Source organism: Perca flavescens, chromosome 15, assembly GCF_004354835.1.
Source record: "Perca flavescens isolate YP-PL-M2 chromosome 15, PFLA_1.0, whole genome shotgun sequence".
Taxonomy (NCBI): domain Eukaryota; kingdom Metazoa; phylum Chordata; class Actinopteri; order Perciformes; family Percidae; genus Perca; species Perca flavescens.
Genome location: NC_041345.1, coordinates 10,016,439 through 10,040,835, shown reverse-complemented (window position 1 = coordinate 10,040,835; position 24,397 = coordinate 10,016,439). Strand labels below are relative to the sequence as shown.

Sequence of the window (24,397 nt, the reverse complement as noted above, 5' to 3'; positions counted from 1 at the left end):
TATATGAGGAGAGGCATCTCGAGCCACAACAAATCTTAATACCAAATGCTCATTGTTGAGTGATACACATTTAAAAAACCAAAGAAACAAATAAATTGAAGGTGTGAAATGAGAGGGGGCAGAACTGGAAAAGGGCACATCATGAGCTGAGAGTGGGAACACAGAGTGTACACACAGATTAACAGCCGTTTGTCCTGAGCAACCAGAATATTTGAGTCTTTCTTCCATTGAACATAAAACATCTTCTTCTGTCCCTCTGGGACAAACAAAACAAGCTTCCTTCCTGTTATCTTGTTTACGACATGTTGTCTGGGTATTCTGCCAATTACAGATCATAGTTTAATAATGCTCATTGAAGCGTTTTTGTGTACATATGATTTACACGTGTTGTTCATGGATTATGTACAATGTACCATTGGTTAATGAGTGTATGCAGGGTGTATTTAAAAGCCTGCATGTATGTTGTGTGTGTAAGTGTGTCTGTGCTTATGTGCATGGATATAGGTAAGGAAGGCCTGAAAGGTGAAAAACAAAAATTGTAGGCAATGTTGGCCAAAACCTAAGTTTAGCTCCTATGTAAGAAATGTTATCTAATTTGAGATGTTATCTCCTATCTACAAGATAATATCTCAAAGTTAATCTCCTCAACTTTTGGCCCTAATTAGGCTGTTTTGAGGGTGAGAAAGCCTGCAGAATGAAGCCCTTAGTGCACGATACAAAGGGAATTGAAAGTTCAGCCAAATGCAGCATAAACAAAAGGTAGGGTGAAGGTCGCGATGGATGGATCGGTTGAACACACAGGACCTTCACGCAGGAGCTGTCCGTGTCCGGTGTGAAACTAAAAGTCAACGTTGACATATTTGGGATGGAATTTTGAAAGGTTCTCTGTGTTTGAGCAAAGGTTATCTGTACATGTACACAACATATAAAAAATACACCCACCAAAGGTTTGGTGGGGTTTAATATGTGTATGCCGTAATATTGAAAAACACTATATTGATCTTGGTCTTGAACTATAATTGGTATTGGCTTTTTTTGGTCCCGCTTTGACTCAGACAAGGCTGCACATACTGTTATGCATGAATGCTGTATACAAGCATATAGACTGTTTAACAGAAAGGAAGTGTTTTGACTTGAGGTATTATTAAACACATAAAATGATGTATCTACGTTTGTAATATATGAAAATTGTCCATATCAGCCAATCCGACCTTATTAAATTCCCAAATGTCTTACCCAGCCTCCCTATAACATGCTTTATACTGTATCTATTACATCTATTTAATCTGTAGCAAACGGTATTGTCGCACACCTTAACCCATTTCATTTCGAGCTTATCTGTTACGAGCCTCTTCTCTCTCTCTCTCTTCTGTATGTGCTTGCCTCACTGTCTTTCTTTCTGTCTGTCTGTGTCTCTCTCTGGGGAGAGGGCCGAGGGCATTATGTGCAGCTATGAATGATTCATCGCCCTCTGTGGTGTATGTGCTTGGACTAGAAAACAAGGAGGGACTGAGAGGGTGAGGTGGATGGTTTGCAGGAAGGGGAGATGAGGTGACCAGAGACAGAACATAGCCAGAGGTGGAGGACAGCAGCAGGGAGTTTTTTTTGTTTTTTTTACCAGAGTAACCTACCTGTGTGTGTGCTAAATGCAACACTGTACATGCAATGACCATTATGCTATTTTATTAATGTTGTGTTAATCTATGTTTTTGCCTTGAGGACAGTCTTTACCTTCATTGACAGAAGATTTCTGAAATGAATGTTCTCATTACTACTTAAAGTGATGGTTCCGAGTAATTTCACCCTAGGGTCCTTTGCACCATGACCTCGAGCCAAACAACCCCCCAGAATCTTTTTTCACCTGGGTCGAACATTGGGAGAGTTAGCGTTATCAGCTGAATAGCTTAGTGCAGGGGCTAATGGATCCATGTTTGTATCTCGTAAATGACCCAACTAAATATGCCCGAAATGATACCAAACTTCTACAGCAGTGCAAATAGGTTATGCACTCATAAAACGATGGATTGGAAAGTTTGTAAGTACACCAGAAGTTTATGTAAATAAGAGCAGTTGGCTTCTGCTCTCTGCTGCTGCTACCTAACGGACAGTAAGAGTGATCAGGGCCGTCTACAAATTACAACACCGAAAAGAGATACAACAAAAATATTTATTAATTTAACTTTTCTTTTTTAAGTAAGTGCTGTAGTATAACTAGCAGAAGACAAGTTATAATTGAGGTAAGTTTGGAGACATTATCTTATTTAATCATTAAATTAATACATATTTTTGTTGTATCTCTTTTCGGTGTTGTAATTTGTAGACGTCCCATACAATCTTAATACAATACCTCATACCTCATTCCTCTCAATTCATAACCTTGCAAGCAGAAAACACTCAACACTCGCCTCAAGATTGTGAGACCCTTGAAACAACGTTATCTTTCCTTATCTAATTTCCCACGACCTGTAATAGATTATCTGCTGGATGATTAAGACCTGCTGAATAATTAAGTGGGCAATAATGCTAATTCATGAATAATATATCTGTTTATGATGGCGAAGCATAGATAATGGCTGCTGCAGCGCTGACAGGAAGATTGATGCTGTGGCCTAGATAGGATCTCTCCAGTGAGGCGATGCTGTTGACTGCGACGCTGCCCATATTCATTAGGCATTGGCTTATGTGCGTAATGACATACTTATGTATAATTTACAGGCACATCCCAAAGCAGAGGTGGCATACATGATGGAATAGATCAAACGTTTTTTTTTTGGCACGAGGCAGTTGGAGTTTTGCGTTACAGTCCTACAGTATGTTCCCATGGGTTGTGACTGGTTTATTCCTCACTTGGTTTATTTCTATTGCATTTTTATTTGAATCCTCTCTTTCTCTCTGAAGTATAACGTCTCTCTGAAGTAATGTTCTGTATGTTTTCATATGCACATGTATGCCAGCAGTCTGCTAATGTGTGGTCTTGAGCACTTGAGAACATTTTCTCATTCTGAAAACCTTTTCTGATTCTGATTGACAGCAATGTAAGCACAGTGCTATGTACTGTATGTATGATGATGTGGTGTAATAGCCCTGTAGACCCTGTGTAGGAATGTATGTGTATACATGTGTGTGAGGCATCCCTGGAAAAATTTCAAAATCAATTAAACAAATCCTTCTTTCAGCCTACCCCACCCTGATCTAGTCCAACCCAGCACTGCAGAGCCTGTAGCAGCCCAGCCAGTTTGATTACATTTGCGATTAGAGCCATGGCCAAGCGATGGTGAATTATGCCTGAGCTGTTACCTTGCTGTAGCTGCTGGGGAAATGAGGCAGCTAGGCTGCATTTGCCCCACTACCGCAGACCTTGGAGGTCACTCACAGGAAAGAGACATTCATCACTCTGACACATGGATGCTGTGGGGAGAAGAGGACGGTGTGTGTGTGTGTGTGTGTGTGTGTGTGTGTGTGTGTGTGTGTGTGTGTGTGTGTGTGTGTGTGTGTGTGTGTGCGTGCGTGTGCGCGTGTGTGCGTGCGTGTGAGCGTGTGCAACTATAACTATTACAGTTTTATTCCGCCCAACACTTCTGTGCTCCCAATAGTATTAAAGCACCATCTGAAGATATGCAGTGTGTATAAGTCATTCTTTCCTTACTGTGTTGATCTTCTCGGCTCACAGAGATGTTGTATTCTATGTGATGCTGTTGCTAATTGAAATTGTGGGTGAAGATGTGATGGTTTTACAAACACGTGCACTTTCTTTCTGTCTGGTGAAAGACTGGTCTTCCCTTCTATCTCTCTCACTCTCCGTGCCCATTCTCTTTATATCACTTGATGCTTTCTGTGCATATAATCATGAGTGGCAGACAGTGGCCATTGTTGGCCCAAGTGTCTATATGCTCACTAGAAGAGACTCATTATGTTACAAAATATTGATATCTCTGCTCCCAAGGACTTTAATCTCATTTTAAATGAAAATAGAAGCAATCATAGCTGTTGGTAGGGTGACAGCGGAGTAACCTTGGCAGGTGCGGCCTTATCTCTCTGTGGGAGAGATGTGCTCCATATTTGTGTGTATCTATTTGTGTTTGTGTTTTACTGAGTATACATAAGAATATGTAATGTTGGTCATGACAGGAAAGGGAGGGGAAAATCTTGTGACACAAAGAAACGTAAAAGAAAAAACATTAAAATGGGAAACTGTTGTCCAAAGCTTAATTGTTTAATTGAATAATTTGAATCCATAAAGGCACACAATTATGTTGTGTACGTATGTCATAAATCTGATTAGTGCTGACATATTTTGCATATTTTTCATACTTGTAATGTCTGGCCATTCAACATTGTGGATTATCTCTTTCCGTGTATCCTATACTTGCCTCAGCTGCTCTTCCTAACACCAACACTTGTGGTTTATTCTTGCATATCTTACTTGGACTATAGGCCAAGGCATGGATAGAAGTAATAAATAAAATAATGTGCAAGTTAAACCTGTTTCTCAACAAATTTGGGATAAACAGGATGGGATGCCAAGTCAAGGAAAAATACTGTCTTTTAGCACAAATACTGAAAAGATCTCTGAGAAAGTGTTCCTGTATCATATCAGATCCGTACTGATAGGCTTCCTCCAGTTTAAAGAAGACTGACACTAATATAAGCAATGTAATGGGCATGCTCCAGGCAACTGTAACTGTCACCTGCTGTCTCACTACACTTCAAACATTAGATTTAGCTCTCCCGTGGTTTTCAGATGACTGCTCTAATGTTGGAATAATGCACCAAAGTAACAGGAAAAGTGGAGGTGGATGTGTAGGCCTATGCTGTGTAGAAATCTTATCTTCATCTGTAAAGTGAATGTATTGCACACACCTGGCAATGTTTTGTATATGTTTATGGCTTTTATTTGCTAGAACAGCAGTGCACATTTTACGACTCACATATAACTTTAAATACACATTCATGTTTTATTAATTCTTCCCTTATCAAGTGACACTTAGTTGTGGAGGAACATTTTAGGTCCTTTACGCAAGTAAAATTAACAATACTGCAATATGGAAATAGTAAAAGCATTACAAATTTCACCTACAATAAGTAAATAATGTAATATTAGCAAAAATTTACTTAAAGTATTAAAAGTTAAAGTACTCCTAATTTAGAAAAATGGCGCCTGTGAATGTTGTAATATTATATGTTATATTAGATTATTTTAACTTATTAAAATATAATATACATGTATATGTAATATATGCATGTGTATATATATTTTTTTTTATATATATATATATATTTTTATATTATTTTTTTTTTTTTTTTTTGTTTGGTGTGGTTGTGTTTTGGAGTATGTCTTGTATGTTTAGTTTTTGTGAGTTAAATTGTGAATAATATATATATATATATATATATATATATATATATATATATACATATATATATAATATACAATATAAAATATATAAAATATGCAGATTATTTATAATTTACCTTAAGTTACTGTTATACAAGAGCATATTAAGACAGCACGTGTACCTGCCTCTATGTGTGTATGTCATAAGTTGTGTTTCCAACCCTTTAACTCAATCAATACAAATGCCTTTCTGCTCCTGAGAGATGTCCCAGACCGGCCCTCTTACAGGGTCAGGTTGATATGGTAACAATGTGAACTTTTACCCTCAGCCAAACAGGTCAGTTGGCCAGGGTCATAATTGAATTTGTCAGATTTACATTGACTGGCTGCGTTCACTGATCAATGCTGCTAACGTCCACAGTGGAGACAGCAAGGTCAGATTTTCTTCTCTTCAACAACTTTTCACATACCATCTTACACACAAACACACACACACACACACAAGTTTTAGATGCTGTATTTGAATCAGAAAATCTCATTACAAGTACACAGAATATAGAGAGCTATACATTAATTGACACTCCAGGGTAAAAAAAAACTGTCTTGCTCTTTTTTTTGGTAAACGTTTCAATCATAAACAATAGTCAGATATGAACATGCCCCAAAGGTGCCTAGGATGACTCTATTAAAACATCTCTTTGGCCTTCATTTACAAAAACAATATCAGGAGTGTTTAAGATGTTACAGAACAGGTTATGTGAGATAGGAATCCATCCTTGCATCAATTGTATTGAAATGAAGGTGGACAAGAAACCATTCATTCGGCCACACCAGCTACATTAAATAAGACAAAATGGTAAGAGTAAATGCATTTACATGTGTTTATTTTCTCTGGAGTAAACTGGTTAACAGGTCAACAATACAAATGGAGTAATTAGACGTAAACAATGGCTCTATTTATCATTGAAATACAGTGAAGAAGAGCTACCAGTGAACCATTTGTCTTTCATTTCTTCTCCTTCACGTGAAATGATATACCCTGACCACAGAGGTCACGGTCCACTTCACTTTAACGGCCACAAAACCATGGTATCTGTTTTCAGTGTAGCATGGCAAGCTCAGTTTAACAGCATCAGCAACAATATGTTGTACAGAGACAACATCATTATAATGTATAGTTCATTGAATCACAAAACACTCTGATTACAGTTGAGTCTCTACAGCAGCAATATTTCCTAAATAAACCTAAAATGCAAAAAACAAATGCAGGATCACAACATTGTTTAGATCTTCAAATCACTAAAATTGAGATGATGATATTTTTGAGAAGATGGTATCACCCAGAATGTGGTCACCATAGAATATCACACACACACACACACACACACACACACACACACACACACACACACACACACACACACACACACACACACACACACACACACACACTCAAAGTTAAAAGATGATTTAGGTAATCTATCTGACACACAGAAGATTCATCACCATGGTGCATAATTAGTGCCTCCCCTCCTCTCCTCTCCACACATTTTTCCCCTTGCCCTCCATCATCTTGTTGACTGAATAATTGTGTTTTGCCACCGTCACTGTAATGCATATCCCTCCGATTATCCAGATGTGGCTGACACCATAATCCATATGCCCACGACAGCAAGTACAGATGGTTGTGTAATTGCAAGCACACACTGGTGATCACCCTGCTTTGTAATCAGATTCATAGTAATTTCATGTGGGTGTTCACCATTTGATGTTTCCAGATTCATTTCCCTATCAGATGCCACTGGAGTCTCTTTTAGAGTGGACTTCCATGTCTGCTAATGAGGGTTTTTATTTTGCTCCAGATCTGGCTCATTGAGTGGTGACATATTGGCCCGGCACACACTCCAATCCTATTTGTTTCACCTCAGTTCAATGGTGGAGATAAAGTTTCCACTGAGCCATGCACGGAGGGAATTTCTCATTCTAAAGTGGCCAAAATATTGACTTCTAGAAGTTTCATCTCCAGTGTATTGGGAATATATATGTCTAAAGTCGGTGGTTAGGTTACAAGCCACCTTTTGATGCATCAGTCCATGCATAAGCATATACCTGTACATGGTTATATTATTGCACTTAAATGCAGCACAATCATGTGACATCTAAGTGAAGTTGCATCTACCTCAAATATGACGGGTGTAATAAAGCTTTACAACCATCAGGCTACAGGTTGCCTGTTTGGAATCCACAACATTTTCCTGTCTCTAAAGTAGTCAAGTCAATTTTATTTATATAGCCCAATATCTCAAATCACACATTTGCCTCAAGGGGCTTTTCAATCTGTGGAGTATACAACACTCTCTATCCTTAGTTAGGTGAGTTAGTTAGGAGTTTGTTGTCATGTTGAGTCAAGTCAATTTTATGTGTGAAGCCCAAAATCACAAACTTGCCTCAAAGGGTGTCCTGTATATGATATATGTCAGCAGTAGCATTTATAGACTTGCTACTTGATAACATTAAAAATTTGAGTTTTAGCACTCTAGTTTTGGGATTTGGGAGAGAGTTGTTCATGTTTACTCATATTTATGGACTGTCTTAGACCATAACATGTATGAATTTTGAAAATGGCCGTAGTTCCCCTTTCAGGAAAGTAGCAATATAACAATGTATAAATGTAAAAATACTCCACTACTAGTAAAATGTGACAGATGTCAAGGGGCCCCAAGTACAGTTTTTTTTGTAAGGGGTCACAAGCCAAAAATGTTCAGAACTACTGTCTTTAACAAGGTATTGTGTTTTATTAGCTCGGCATATGTTTTTTTATTTTTATTTTTTTATAGAAAATCAGTGTGGAGTCCAAAGTTCAATATTTACCTCTGAAATGTAGAGGAGTAAACTGATCATAAAATTAGCACAAAATGGAAGCACAAGTACCTCAGATGTGTAAGTAAAGTATACATGAGTAAATATACTTCATTACTGTCCACCCCTGATTTGGTATCACTCCTAGCACATATGTGTCAAATATAAAAAATGACACCACAGCAGCAGGATATTGTGGAGTAAGTCATTAGTTTATGGTTTATAGTAGAAATTGTGCCCTCTATTGGTGTAAAAACATAGCACAGGTTCCAGGTTGCACAAACTGCATGCTGAAATGCTGTTATATATTATATTTATCCCCGTAGAAAAATTCACTTTTTACACGTAGTTTGCTGACTTGCTTACTTTGTTCTTTAGCTATTAGGCCTATATCGTTACTAGGAAGGGGGTGCACGAGGCCACACAGCTGCATCAGTGCAGAGAGGGGAGTGATGGAGGGGCTGCAGTTGTCATGGAAACGCCGGGGGTGGAGCATTGGGAAGTGGCACCAGTTTGTTTTGTTATTGAAGGTCACGTGGCAAGGTGAAGCTCCTCCCCCCTCCCCCCGTTACCACCGATTCAACCGTCTCGAGCTCGAGCTCCGGTCAGTTACTACAAAATGGCTGCAGAGGCTCCGCCGCCAACGAGAACCTCCTGAACGCTTCATGGTAGGCTTTTATCCCTTTGGGCGCTTAGCACGACAGATTTGCACCTTGTTGTTGTCCGCTTTCGGAAATACGCGTAATTTTATAGTTAAATATGGCAGCTAGAAAGGGAATGAAAATATTTCAGCTCAGCCCACTTTGACATCAATGTTTTCTTCGCTGCGAGTGGTTATCGCAGTTGTCTGTGGCAGAAAGGTCCTTGTTTTTAGACAGTGCATGAGTTACTTACCTTAGCACGGATTTTGTATGTTTCATGTCATTGGTAACCTGCGCTAATTGGCCTAACCAGCACAGTTGCTTCACAGTTCTAATGATTCAAGGGCACCCTGTGTTATTGCTTGTTGAGTTGTATTTGTAGTACGTTGTAGACGGTTGAACGTTTGCTGTTGCACTGGTGTGTAGGAGTAGAGTTGACATGGATATTTTTGCAGCTCATTCTCACATAACATGCTCCGTGCTGCAGAGTGAGATGCCTGTATCTAACATGCATCACCTGACTGCCAGTTAACGCATTAGCAAGCTGAGTTTACCTTTTTTACTCATGTCCACATATGGCTTGTCTTTTAATTTCAATTACTAACAATATTTGTTTCTCATGCATCCTTATCCAATCAGCCATTCTCTTGTTGAATAGCTAGTCGTTTGCTGGCCTAAACTTTGAAATAAATGTTGCACTGACTACTTTATATGCAGAAAATACAAGTGCTGAGATTAGAGGCCACTGTCTCAGCTAAGCGTTTCATTGCCTTGTCATAACCTTGGGATGGTTGTTGAAATTGAAACAGCGTAATATTTTATAAACCGTATTGGAAATCTATCTTGTTAGTCCATAGTTTGAGCATCGAAAGCAAACCTTGAGATATGATGCATTGCTTCCTGTATTCCCTTCACCATACAGTAGAGACAGCATCATTGCCCGCCTCCTGTTGTAGCTCCTGCTACAGCAGCTTCAGTGACACACACCCCTGAAGGAGAAAGCAGACTGTGTACAGACTGGGAATGCCAGCTCCCTGATGCATGTAGAGGGCAGGCTGACGTAAGCTTTGAGGCCCGCTGGTTTTACTAATGTGTTAGGGTCTCTAATTTGGGTCTGGGCCTGGCAAGGGATGAAGAGATGGTGGCAGTAAAGGAAAGGGGGTGGGGGCCTTTGCTGTCCCTGCCGGGTCAGGGGCCCCAGTCAGCCCCCAAGCCTCTGAAAGAGGCAGTGTGTATTCACAGAGAGGCACCAAGGGGGGGCTTGATAACAAAAACAGGCCACTAAATATGGTGATTACTATAAGGCTTAGGTCATAGCCTCACTTTCAGTTCAAAACTCTCGATGGCTTTTTGCTTAGTGCTGGACTAGAGGGACGAGAGGCATTTTGCCAGTTTGTTTCATTTGGTTTGGCGGGTTGTTTGGTGTCAGTGATGGGATGCTTAGCTGGAGTCCTCAGTGGAAATCATGAGTTTTCATTACGCAGAAAAAACGTTTATTGCTGTCAAAGAAATATGTTTTTGTCTTGAAGTTTAGATAATTTTTTCAAGCAAGTTTGCTTGAATTCTAGTTTCATTCATCTGGTGTTTGTTTTTGAATGCTGGATAGGTAGTTGCTATATTTGTGTACAGATTAGGCCTAGTTCTTTAGAGCTGTTAACAGTTCACATATGCTTTTGTATTGGGGTGTCAGACACTTGGCAGTATTTTTTTAGATAAATGCTACATTTAAAGCATTTTCCTAATCGTCCTTTACAGAAATAAAAATCTCCAGCACACGATTGGTCTCACTGCAGCTCAGTTATGTGAGATCTCCCTTTCGTACAGTACAGGCTATTACTCCACACAGAGGTTTTTGTTTTTTTCAAATTATGAAGAGGATGTGGAAACTGTAAGAAAGCTACGTGATTAGAGTTTAAAAAAGACAGTTGTTAAGGACGTTCTTCGTTCTTTCTGACCTGGACCAATACATTGTCAACCGGGCTTGTAAAAGAGTTCCCGTTACTTTTGGAGCAGACCACTGACATTGGGACTGGAGGCAGTGCTTTTGGAGTGTGTCCATACAAGTTATTTTAGGGCCTGTTCAGAGTGCCAGGAGTACAGCATAAGTTTCTCTTTTTTTCTGTCGTTAGCTCAGGTCAGAAAGCATTAACATGACCACACTGAGAATAGCTTCAAGTACTTTAGAGAGTACAATCCTCTTTGCGGAGCACAAGGACTTTGTTAGTGCTTACCCAGCAGTTTTTAAATCGTCACATTATTTGAAAGGTAACGCTCACTAATTCGGCCTTTTACTTTTCGGTATGTTTTTTTGTTATGTTTTCGTGGTGTGTCTTTTTGAGGTTGTGCATTTGAAAATCTGCTGACTACTATGGCATATCAGATATTTTTGGAGTAAAAAGCTGTGTTGCGCTCAAGTGCAATTGCAGAGGGTTGCTGCACATTCTGCCATAGCTGTGGCGGCTGCTGCTGTGGTTGCTAGCGAGTGTTCTCCCAAGGGCTCGCCGTGCTCTTGTTTAGCTTGCAGCGATGGCATTCCTGGCTCTGTGCCCAGCGACTGCCGTCTAGCACCCCTTCCCCCATATCTCACATATACACACAAACCAGCCCCATCAATCGTAGCCCCCTCATCTTCATTTCTCCGAAGTGGGGCAGCTCGGCATTTACATGTCCGCAATTCACCTTGCGATCGTCGACTCTTCTTCCCTCTCAGACTCCACTCAATTTTCCAACAATTTTTTACACTTGCTTTTATTGGCTGTCCTTGGTCTCTCCCCAGTCTGACTGTGTTTTTTCTTTTCCTTTTGCCTTCCTTTGTCAGCAGAATGAGTGTGTGGTTTAAGAGGGACACCAAGCTTTAATCCTGTTGTTCTGACAGGAGGGTGTAATTCCACAACAGAGCTGAGCTCATTGACCTACGTCCTTCATATCCACACAAGCTGTGCTTTCCCGCTACAAACGGCTGCTCATGATGTAGCACAGCCCGCTACTAAGAGTAAACATCAAATGAAAACTGCAGTCTTGCAGCCTCTTCTGTGCAATTTTATTTATTTATAGAATGGCCTTTATGTTATCATTATTAATGTTCTTATCTACATTTGATAAAAAAAGGGCTCCTCAGAATTTCCTTTCTTTTCAATTACAATTATATATGGGGGAGTCTGTATTTTTTTTATTCTGATTTTAAATAGTAGTTTAATTAAAGTCATGTCTATTCATATAGTAGTGCCATTATATTTCCAGAGATGCTGCAGCTTCCAAATGGGCAGGAGGTGCCATTACTGCATTCTCACCATCAGCCAACACAGAGTCCAAGGGACACACATCTGTCCAAGCCAGGCAGATGTTTGGAAATGACACGGAAGCTCTCATTGAGAGAGACTCTTTCTGTCCTGCTCAGGGGACCCAATGTTTCCTAAACTGAAATAATTTTGACGCTTTGCTCGGCACTCCTTCTCCTCATCTGGGTCCGAGGCCGACAGCAGCTCACATTAACTGGACCATCTCTCTTATCCTCTGATCCTACATGACACAAGCCCCACACTGATGCCTTTGAAAGGAGCAGCACCCACTATATTTAGCATGGCAGCTGCATCAGCAGGTTCCCTATCCAGCCTCTTGAGTGTAAAAATAAGTGTGTATGATGTGAATTGATAGATAGTATGGGGGTGGTGTGTCAACAACCTAATCTCATGCATGCTAGCTGGTTACAGTCCAGTTATAAAGACATTCTATTTAACATGCAGCTTCTTTTCATTTCTGTGCTGTTTTTTGAAACCATCAGACTTGGAGTGCTGCAGGATTGGCTGAATTAAGTTTTCAGCATCCTGTTAACATTAGCCTGTTTGTTACAGTTAATACTGATAGCATTTTCTGTTTTTTAAAAGTTTGTATAAAAACAAAAAGTCAGTTTGAAGTGAAAACATCAAAAGCTGGGCAAATATTTGGTTGATTTAACTTTGCTAAAATTATTAGTCCCAGGTTGTTGTTTGTTTTTTTGCAGTTTGGTTGATTTATTTATTTTTGGTTTTTGGATCACTAATAGATTACTTTGTTGTTGAGCTGTTTGATGTACAGTTAATTCAGAATAGCCATGGTTGTTTTGACATCAAGTAAATCATATCTAAAGCACAGTCTACCAAAAATATTAAAACATTTATTTTAATATAGCCAATAGCTGGGTACACTTCATCTTCAACATTGTCATTTAGAGATTAACTTGCACAGGTTTTGTGGGTGGTTTCCAGTTGCCTATTTAATTATTTAGTTGTTTATGTCTTTCTTACACTTCTTTCTTGCACATCACTGATTGGCCACTTGAAATGATGCAATGCAAGGACACACTTTCTAACAGTGTAGCGCAGTGTACTCAGAAAGCAGAATGCATTGGTTTCCCTCAAACTAATTTAATAATAGCAGGTCTCTAGTTAAATTCCTTACTTACTAACAGTTTCCCCACATGTTACGTCAGCGTTAAAAACAATATAAAGAACAGATGAAAAAATATTGTGGGGTCTGATCTTTGCGAACAGGAGGCTTCCCCGTTGGGATCCTTTGTCACCTGTTTGCTCGCCGCTCGTCTGAGAGCAGAGGTGACCGTGGCCTCTGGGAGATGGTGGCAGCAGCAGCAGCTGCAAGATCTGATTTGGAAAAACTTGTCTGCACACTCAACAGTTTAGGTAGACCATGGTGCAAGAAATCAAGAATGAATCGCACATTACTGTAAACCTTCAATTCAGTTACAAATGTAGTAGCAGAATGAACTTTAATGTGCAGTGAATATGCACCATTACAATTCTAAACCTAAACCTTACACGTGTAAAATCATTACTCACAGGGTCTAATAACAATACATCAATGTCGTCTGACATATTCATGTATAAGGATGGAGGGCACTGCACTTGACACATGTTGACTACTTTTCAAATTTTAAACCAGTCACAGCCCTTTGTATTTTATCCCCGCGTATCTTTTCGTACCATTCATAGTAGCTCCTTGTAGCCATACAGGAAACAACAGTGAATTACTGTTTCCAACTGTATTGTTGTCATAAAAAAAAAACAATGTTTCATCATAACAAAGCTAAATCAGTGCTGCTTGGTTGAATTCTCTTATCAACCCAGTTGGTGGTTTCTAACCAATTTTATAAATGGCCTTTCATATCCTTGGTTGAATGTATTACATTTGCCATCATGGTCAAGAAAGAACAGTCAAGACAGGGAAAAGGAAATACTTTTCTTTTGTTTGTTTGTTTTATTTGTTTTTGGATATTCAAAACCATGTCTTGAACCCTCGCTCTCATGCTCCACGCCCTGACTAAATTTCTCAGTTATAATCTCAGATTTGTGCTTTATTTTTTGATTCTTGTCCAAGTTCAACTTTCTTCTTGTATTTCCAATTCCATCATTGAACATCCACAGTCAAATAGATTTCAGTCCAGAGCTTAAGGGCGCTGTCTGCCTCCACCTGACTGCTCACCAGGGCCTCGGGGAGCGCTTGTTGCTAGGCAATGGCACACACCGCTGTTGCCTGCAGCAGCATAGGCATGGCAGGAGAAAAGGCTGATGGTTTTAATTTCCCATTTTAAGATTTAAGGAACTTGATTCCAATGTATGTATTTTTCCAGGCTGGTTCCTCTTCTCTCAGTCCTTAAAAAACCCAGCTTCCAGCTTTTTATTTTTATTTTTTTGAGTAAAGGATTAGGATAGATAAAGCTCTCAGCTGGATGCACTTGCACATGCAATTATAGGGCATTGCCAGGTGGTGTTCAACTAGAGTGGTGTGTGTGTCTGTCTGTTGTGGACACTTTTTGTCTCAGGACTGGGTAGAGAAGGTGTAAGCTATTACCATGTCAGTGTTGAGACTTTGTCCACATGAATGGTGGGCATAAAGTTGTCTACGACCCAGAAGAATACTGGCATGTATTGTTTTTATGGTCTGCCCACATATTAGTTCTAAGAACGGGGACCTCATCTCATTGGCATGTTAGAACGGCAGCTGTTGACAACACTTATTTTACCTAAGAGCAACAATCGAATAATGCAGCTTAGTAATTGTATATACAGTCCCTCCAGAAAACGCGATTAGGCGATCGCATAATTCAATGCATAATCAGCCAAAGTCTGCATATTTATGCGGGGGCCGCATTTATTTTCAAATACGCCGCACTTTCGCCACATAAATTGCCGATTTCTGCGCTAAATATGCGGGGCTTGCATGATTTTATAATCCCTGCATTTTTGTTGCAAAAAAGTCACATATCTTAGCAGAAAGTTGAAAAATGTTGCGTTTACTTCACACAAGAGCAGACATTTTCCCCTGTTGCCATGGGAACATTATGAAGTGACGTAATTACGCGACGTGAACATCATCGAAAAGCAGGGTGTAGGGGAATCACTTTTTTTTTCTCTTTTTCATCAAACCACAGTTTTTGCAAGTTCCCGCAATTTTTGCAAGTTCCCGCAATTTTTGCAAGTTCCCGCAATTTCATTGCATAAAATTGCATAAATATCCCGCATATTCCATCACATTTTTTAAGAAAACATGCCACATAATCAAGGATTTCTGCCCGCAACAATCACAAAAAAATTTCTGGAAGGACTGTATATAAATCAATGTTGCAGGTGTTCGCATGCCAAGGCACAGTACCTTTCTCAGTTGGTGATTGGGATTAAACAATCTCTCTCTCTCTCTCTCTCTCTCTCTCTCTCTCTCTCTCTCTCTCTCTCTCTCTCTCTCTCTCTGTATTTTAAGCTGTGAGAAGAAGCAAAAAACACGAGAAGAGAACCATTTGATGGAAGATAAGAAAAAGAAAAAGCAAGAAGAGAAGAAAAAGAAAGAAGCTGCTCAGAAAAGGGTAAGCTTGTGGCAGGCCCTCTCATTTGACACAAATACAAATAATTTTAGCTTTAATTGCCTCTGCCTACCGTTGAATCAAAACCAACATGGTAAGATACTATGAGCCCCCGTTTAGTGGGGATTCATGCATGGCCAACATCCCCCAGCAATTGAAAGAAATGCTTCCACTTCCTTTTTTTTTCTCATACAAAGCTGTTGAGGGTAAAAACTTTTTGTATTATTTTAAATTTTAGGTGGTGAACAACAAAGCACAGGTGTCCAGTATGCTCAGGTGTTTTTGCTGAAGTTACATCACATAGATCACACATGCATATTGAGCACATGCAATTTGTCATGTGTGTTTCCACAGGGAGCATTAACCAGAACATTATGTAGTCTTTACCCCGCAGCCCCCCACCTCTACCCCTCCTCTTCACTTGTTCCTTTAGTGGGTTATCTGTATTCAGTTTTTACCTGCTGTTTTCTGTAATATATTTCATGTATCCTTGGTGCTTCTTGTCACTGCGGGTGAAACAGTGTTTATGTTTCTTAATGTACAAGAGGAGCATTTGTGTTCTTTATTTTACTCCCACTCCAGCCACAAGAGCAATGAACCCGCTCACCCCCCTCGAGCAGCACAAATGAACATGAACCTTTTAGCATTTCAATAGATGAGCAGAACCAGCCCCTGAACATTTTGTTCCGATTGCCCTGGCTAGTTGCTCCAGCATTGTCATGCAGCTGGAGAGCCAGCCGATGCGACTAAGATGTTGATGGCACATTAACATTTAGGCCCACAATTTTCACTTATAAAAGATGGTTATGGCTTCATTATAAGTTATTCTAGAGAGTCTTCTTTTTTTTATTGCTAATTATTTTTTTCTCTTTTTCAGGCCACAGAACAGATAACCAAAGGTGAGTTCTTGTGACTTATTGAATTAAACTTTATTTATTTAGTGTATTCTGCCACACATACAAAATGGGTAGCTTAAATTTAATTTACTTTTTTATTTGCCCGCAAATGTGAATCTCCCTTTGCTTTCTGTTACAACATGCTGCACATGGAATAACACAAAGTTTCTCTGTGCAGGCAACATTTTGCCAGGTTTGTCTGCCATGATCCTTGCAATGAGTTTGTGATACAATGTTTTCAAACAGTAGGGAGACTTATTGTGTGGGTTTGTTAAATTGTGTATCTTCCTAATTGCGTATATGGATAACTCTTGTGCAGGATTGCTTTTTTGCCACAGAGCCTCAATTTGCTCTCTGTTCACTGCTGTGTAATTTGGAAATGAAGCATTAGCTTTTATTATATTCAACATCTTGAACTGAAAACATTAGCCGCAGCCAGGTGGTCCATACTACTTGAGCCAAAATGGAGGCCAGGTGCCCATACAAGACTAATAAGGAGCATAGGGATGGTGCAGCTGCTCCTCGGGCCTCCCTGTGGGCTCCTCAGGCATGCCTAGGAGGGTAGCGGTGAGGAGAAATCTCAGAAGAGTAAGAAAACATAAGGAAATGTAAAAAAAGACATGAATAAAGTTGATTGGAAGGTGACTTCTGAAGGGAAAGGTGTGCTTAGCTTGCAGGTTTTGAACTCCTGCTCTGTGGCAGCTGCAGACCCACTCTTCACTTTGTCTCCCTAAGCCAGTGCTCTTAATGACCAGAGAGGAGGCGGGTAGACAGTGTTGGACAGTCAGTTAGCCCAGGAGCAGATCTCCTAGTTGAGATGAACCGGCAGATGGGATAGGGACTTAATGTCTCGCAAGGGATGGGCAGGGTGAAATCTGATTAGAGCTTCTGGCAGACTTTGGCAGCAAGAGAATGGACACCTAATTACAGTGTTAGTGTATTTGTGCCCAAAGCTGTGTTCAGACAAATGTGTTTGTGTGAATTTAGATCAGTAGAAAGAAGTAAGTTCTCCTCTTATGGGTTCATACAACTGTGAACTCTCTATCGTCAAGGGTCAGTGCCTTGACCACCTACTCTCTCCCTGAAGGATGAGTTAATGAGGCTGTAATGTCACAGAGGTGCCCCCTCCCACCCCTTATTCCTCTTTCCTGAGTTATTTATAGCCCCTCACAGTTTGCTGCACTAATGAATGTGATCTGGGTTGGCTGTGTTACTATTCTTTGTCTTTTGGGTTGTTTCACAGCATCCACAAATTGATATATATATATATATATATATATATATATATATATATATATATATATATATATATATATATATATATATATATATATATATATATATATATATATATATATATATATCTATATATATATATATATATATATATCTATCTATCTATCTATCTATATATATATATATATATATATATATCTATATATATATATATATCTATATATATCTATATCTATCTATCTATCTATCTATCTATCTCGATCTATCTATCATTGGATTTTTTTCAACTTATCAACTAGTTTATTCAATTGAAAAAATGTCTATTATTGTTTCACCACGAATAAATTCCACAGAGATACAGAGCAACTATTTTAAATCTAGAGCTCATTTCAAATCAAAAAATATTTATACATATTGTGATGCCAGAGATATGACGTTTTATTTTTAATTAATTATTTAATAGTATAGTGGCTAATTCACCATAAAACCATAACAAAAAATAACATTTCAAAAAATATATTTTTTTTACATAATGAGTGACTTGTCAACTAAGAGAGGCAGATTGTATCTGATACTAATGAAGGGTACACTGGGAGCTAATTAGGAGAACAAGGCTAGCGTGTAGGCTGAATAAACAGGCATCTATATACAGGAGATCTCCAGGAAGACCACAAGCACCATAGTAACACTACACCACCTCCTGTCTAGTCAAGAAGAGAGACACACTCTGGGACCAGCAGGAGGGAGCAGAAGAAAGTGGGCTGTAAGCAAAGAGATGGAATTAATTGTTGTAGTTACATTTGTGCAAAGTGTAGAGTGGCAGCTGTTAAAACACAGTGCCTTTGGTTGATTTTGAGAGAGCTGGAAAAGGGCAATGTGAGAGCAAAAGAAACAGACGGAGCCATGTGAAACTGAGAATGCATGTCAGTTTCCTGTTTGCCGGCACAGCTGAGGGGGCCATTTGAAGAAAACGTCTACTGGCTCACTTCTCAGACACATACACACAGGCACACACTGTCATTCTACCAGTCCCCTTATATGACAGGCAAACACCAGCAGCATATGTACATTGTGTGCTTGTGCAAACACACACATATGGTTTTACTCATATGGTTTTCCATTGCTATTCACAAATACTACACAGACCCCTCTGCAAACGTAGCACATTCATTTCCAAATACCAAAATACCTATGAGGGTGCTTTCACACCTAACCTGGTGGGTTTGCCTGGTTAGTATGGTTCTTTTGGGATGGTGTGAAAGCGGTCTGTTGAACTCTGGGGAGAATTAGTCAACAAGACCAAGACTGCCTGAAAAGGAGGAGGGTCTCTGTCTGCTTCCAAGCTGAGCTGATCTATATATTTGTGCAAATTATTTGGTAACCATTGTCACAGTGTGTTGAGCTTGTGTCCTAATCTTTTTTGGCACTTGTTCATTAGAAGTGAGTGAAACATAGTGACCACATAGTAACCCCCCATAATTTCTAAGGGTTTATTAGCTATTGTGTTTCTGTTCATGTTGTGCGTTTTTATCAATATAAGATGAGGGCACAACATACATACATCTCAAGGCGCACATTTACATAGCGCAATAGAAGATAACATTATTAAAGAGCAGTGTCACGGCAGTAATTTCATAACAGATTAATTTGCCTTTTCACATTCACTTAATTACGCCCAGCACTTTGTGTTGGAGAGTCACGAATTGCGCTGTGCTCAGGGGGGAATTTATGCCAGTGTGCCGCTTGTCATCGTCACCGCCTCTACTACATGTCTTATGAGCACAGGTTAAATGGATGCAGCAATGGCGATGATAAACCACTTTTTTTAAAGAGCAACAGGGCTGGATTTTGCAGTTGTGAAGTGTTACACTATATATTGTGCATATGAGCTTTTTGTCATCAAATGTCTTTTCATTCAATCTGTGGTTATACAAAAGCGGTCTAAAAATATATTTTTGACAATTTATTATCCCTTTTTTAATGTAGAAAAAGGTCAAAAAGATATACTTACTTAGAAATTGCTACGTTTTAATAAAATCAAATATTTAATCTATCAGGTATCTTGTATAATACAATGTGTGTGACAATTGTAGCCTCTTGCAGTTTCTGTATGAAGCAAATATTGCAGTCTCAATCATTCTTCAGTGAATTGTGTTTGCCCAGCGGTTGCTGCCCAGGTCAGGAGGACAGGACGTTCAACTCTCTTTCACCCATCACTTCCTCTAAATCATAACAGACAGTGGAATCTGGTCTGCCTGCAGCTGTTGGCACAAAAGGCCAGGGATAGGGGAGTGATGAGTCCAGGGAAGCTCTCTGTCTGTCTTCAGTCTTCTGAGAGCAGTGGGCACACAGGCAACCCTTCTCTAATCTGTCAACCGGCTCTCATGGTGATGTTTCTGCATGTTGAGAATAGTTCTGGCTAGAAGCACCTTAAAGACGAGAGTGATTGTTGCTGGTATGAGTAACTGGTGATGATGACTTACAGTGTATTATACAGCTCAGGTGTGCGATTATGTTGCACCATTCAGAAATCTAGTTACCATTTGATAAATGTTCTGAACTATATAGCCTTATGCTCTTCACACTGTGCTGTCAGACATCAAGTGCTTTTAAATAGCATTTTGTCTGTGTTGAATGTGATGCAGCGAGGTAGGGGTTTCCCTCTTAACTACAGTGTCATATTTATTCACTTCTAATTAAGCCCTTTAATCTTCTCTCTTGTGAGGCTCACTGCTCACATTTTAAAGCCCACAGGAGGAAAGAGATGGAGAACCCTAAAGACACGCCTCCATTCCTCGCTCATGATTCGTTGATACTCTTTCTGCTGCCTCCTCTTCAATAGACATCTGAAAAGGATCTAGTAATTCCCATGTTTCCCTTTTGCTTCAATTAGAGTAGTGTACTATGACACTTTGGCAGCAACACCAGATATACAATACACTTGAAATACAGTGGCTACAGAGAAGGCATGTATCATAGAGAATTTGTCAAACTTGAATACACATGGATGAAAGGGCCTTTTCATCCATGGCCTTTTAGAAATAATCTTTTTTTTAAGATAATCTTTTGGACATTTTCGGCCTTTATTTTTGACAGGACAGCTGAAGACATGAAAGGGGAGAGAGAGGGGGAATGACATGCAGCAAAGGGTTGGAGTCGAACCCGTGCTCGCTGCGTTGAGGAGTAAACCTCTATATATCGCCTGCTCTACCATCTGAGCTATCTGGGTGCCCAGAAATGATAATTTTTTGTGTTTTATGTATGGGTTTTCATTTAGTGTGGTTAACCAAATCTGAATCCTCCAGATTCCTTCACTTTTTTTTCTTTGTTGAACTTTATTCTGTCGCACCCATTATACAGAATTTGTATAATGCTGCCATGTCTATGAAATGATAGACTGTTGTTTTATAGAAGCCAGGCAACCTGCCTGTTTGAATAGAGACATGCATCCTACTGACACATCAACCCGGTTTAGAGAATGTTCTTTGGCTAGTGTGTAAAAGCTTCATTCAAGCCATAACTTGGCTGATTAAAAGCTCAGCCACAGAAAGCTTATCACTAACAAACTGAACTTTTCCATGCATATCTGTGTATACTCTCCCTAAGAGCAAGGCGATCCACTTCGATGAATGGAAAGCAGAGACAGCATGGTGCTATTATTAAACCTGTAAGTAGACTTGCACTGATAGTATTGGAATCGGCAGTGATCCATCTCACAAGCACTTTTACTCAGGTCCGCATTTGAATCTGTGCCAGTATTAGTTGTTAAATGCCATGGTCTCTGCACAATATTTTATGTTCTCAGTTCAAGAAGAAAATGCCTCCTCACTTGAAAATTTTGAAATGCTTAACGAAGTTCATATGAACAGCACCTTTTGTTTAGACAAATCCCCGGCTAAGCAGTAGCACGGTCTTCTGTTGTGAAATTGTTGCTGTAATTATTTTACAGCATACATGGAATCTGTATAACAGGAACTTTAAATCAGAGGTTCTCAATAATTTTTCAACCAAGGACCCCTTACAAGATAGAGAATATACCTGGAGACCCCCGAAACTTTGTAAACTATAAAGCCTGTAAGAAAATAAATACACATTTTTATAATGAATCTGAAAACTTTCACAGAGTGCCAAGGACCCCCACTTCACTGCTTTTAAGTTATACTTTCATTGGCTGGTCTACCTATGAAAGTATAAAGTTCTCCTGTGGGTCCTGAACAGTTTCTATGTATGGCCCTCCACTTACAAAGCTCACACACAGAAGAATCCTTTATCTTCAAGGTCATGCAGCCTGTTTTTCTTCTTATAAGGGCCCTCTCCTTTTTTCCACCTACCTTCAACTCTCTATCTTCCCACACAACCTCACCCCCAACCTCTCGGTCTTAAACAGTCAAGCAAGCATGCTATCATCTTTCCTCTCAGAAAATTAAGACCCCTTTTTAAAGTGGAAAATGGGATGTCTTCCTCTGCGTGAAGAGCACACAGCCCTAAGGCCACGGTTTGATGTGCATCTTTGATGAACTGGGAATTCTCCTGTGCACTCGCACAGCTGAGCACTGTGTTTTTGCAAATAGGCTGTTAGAGCAAGTGACTCAGATCTCTTATTACTCTATTTCACTTTTTCCTGCAAAGCACTGCCTTGTGAGACTTGTGCTTAATAAGCCACACCTTGCTGATGTCAGAGGTATTTACTGGTTTGTTTTTTGTCTCCCGATCCCCTTCCTAACCAGATTCAGTCTGTGATTTTCATCATGAACATAATCGCAATAGACCATTTTGCTTGAACATAATTGCAATTATTAGAACATTTTGCCTGAATGTATCGGTCACTTTGAAGAAGTGAGCAGGACTGAAGTCATTGTCTTGAGAAGAAGAATCCAGCGTGGCATAGCCTACTATACGCAAATGTGTTCGTAATTGTAAGCGGATTTAGACCAGAGCTGGTTTCCGACAGTGAGACTCAAATTCACAGTGGAGCATGCAAGGGGGGCGGAGACTGTCTTACACACACACACACACACAAATCATTCTCTTCATCACTTAACCTCCCTGCTCTACCTCCTTCTCTTCACTCTGTACGTCAGCTCTCTCTTTCGCTCTCCCTCCTCTGATTGGCCGACAGAGCAGCCAGCCAACTTCCCCCTTCTCCCAGCTTCCAGAAGAATTTACGTCACACATCAGAGAGTCCCAACTATATAATGATCGCCTTAAAAACTATTATTATATATTGTGGCACATCCACAAAGTTCTCTGTTTTTAAGAGGAAATCACCTTTTAAAATCAGCGGGGAGAATTGTCTGGGAATTATCTGCCGTCCCTAATGGTGTAATAATGATGAGGATAATAGTAGATCACAGTGAATGAAGGAGAAAGGGAGAGGAGAGCGCGGGAAGGTGGGGAGGGATGAAGCACAAGATAGGAGAGGAAATGGAGCAGATGTAGAGAAATCCGATGAGAGGCGAGCTCCAGCTCTCGAGCTTCCACCCTGATTCCTGAGCTGCAGGGAGAGGGAGACACACAGACAGATGCGGGTGAAACTGGATCAGACCATGCAGACGGTGGTTGTAGCCTACAGAGGGTTTGCGGTACTGGGGGCAAAAATTACAGAGAAAACCCCCACACATGCATTATAGACACAAACATATGCAGAAAAATGAGGAAGAGAAGTAATTGGTTGTAATATGTGAGTGAACATGTCTGTCGGTATTTACAAGGCTGTGTGAACGTATATACCACAACACCATCCTGTCCTCTCCCCTCAGTGTGGGCCTCAGCATTACATAACTCTTTGTGTTTCTGTGTGTCGGGCTGGCCGCATGTGTGCGAGTTATTCATTGCTTCACTGCACACACTCGGGACGGCAGCCAATGGCGAGCACTGCTCTTTATAACTCATTACGGCCACACAAAGATTTTCTTTTTCTTTTGGTTGCTGCATGACAAGGTTATTTTTTTTTTTTTCTCCTTTCCCCCTCCTGTATTTTATTTCAAGAACTCAAATACCATTTTTGTCTGGGTGCACATTATGTCAGATCAGCTGATGTTTAGGTCTTAAAACACATTTTTTTGCATCCTGTTTACATTCTAGTTTACCAGCTTATTCTATTATGTAATGAAATGTACTGAGACGATTATACAGTGTGCTTTGTGTCCCATAATGCATCTCACCCAGCAGCAGCTCTGTGACCCCGAGCTGATCATCCTGTTTGACTTAGTAGTGACCTCTAACCTTGCACGTCCGCATTCAGCTACAGGATATTAGCCTGCTGAAGACTTTACACTTTACTTACACTTACATTAACAGCTTTGGCTTCTTTTCTTTGGCAATGTTTATATATGACATGTCTTGTTTACAGTCTGCAAGTTTGAATGTGGAGCTTGTCTTTAAAGCAGCTATAATCAATATTTTTAGAATAACCATTTATCAAATGATTATATATAATGTGAGAGGCATCGCTCATGTTGATGAACCCACAGAATTATTACGTGAATCTGTAGTTCCCTTCAGCTTTTCAGGGCTTTATGGCGATTTTCAGCTTATTGTTAGTTGTCCGGCCTGCAACTTTGCTGTTTTCACAGTGTTC

The 24,397-nt window shown here is 39.8% G+C and overlaps 1 protein-coding gene across 5 annotated transcripts in view; it reads left to right on the top strand.

The window, feature by feature from the left end:
• The first annotated feature begins 8,764 nt into the window (after window positions 1–8,764).
• tnrc6c1 (trinucleotide repeat containing adaptor 6C1) overlaps window positions 8,765–24,397 on the top strand; it is a 38,204-nt gene continuing 22,571 nt past the window's right edge. For all 5 annotated transcript variants that reach the window (XM_028599557.1, XM_028599561.1, XM_028599559.1 and 2 more), the window contains exons 1-3: window positions 8,765–8,862; window positions 15,586–15,688; window positions 16,563–16,584. In XM_028599557.1, the coding sequence (XP_028455358.1) occupies window positions 15,626–15,688; window positions 16,563–16,584 (85 nt within the window). In that variant the 5' untranslated portion in view covers window positions 8,765–8,862; window positions 15,586–15,625. The remainder of the gene's footprint in view (window positions 8,863–15,585; window positions 15,689–16,562; window positions 16,585–24,397) is intronic.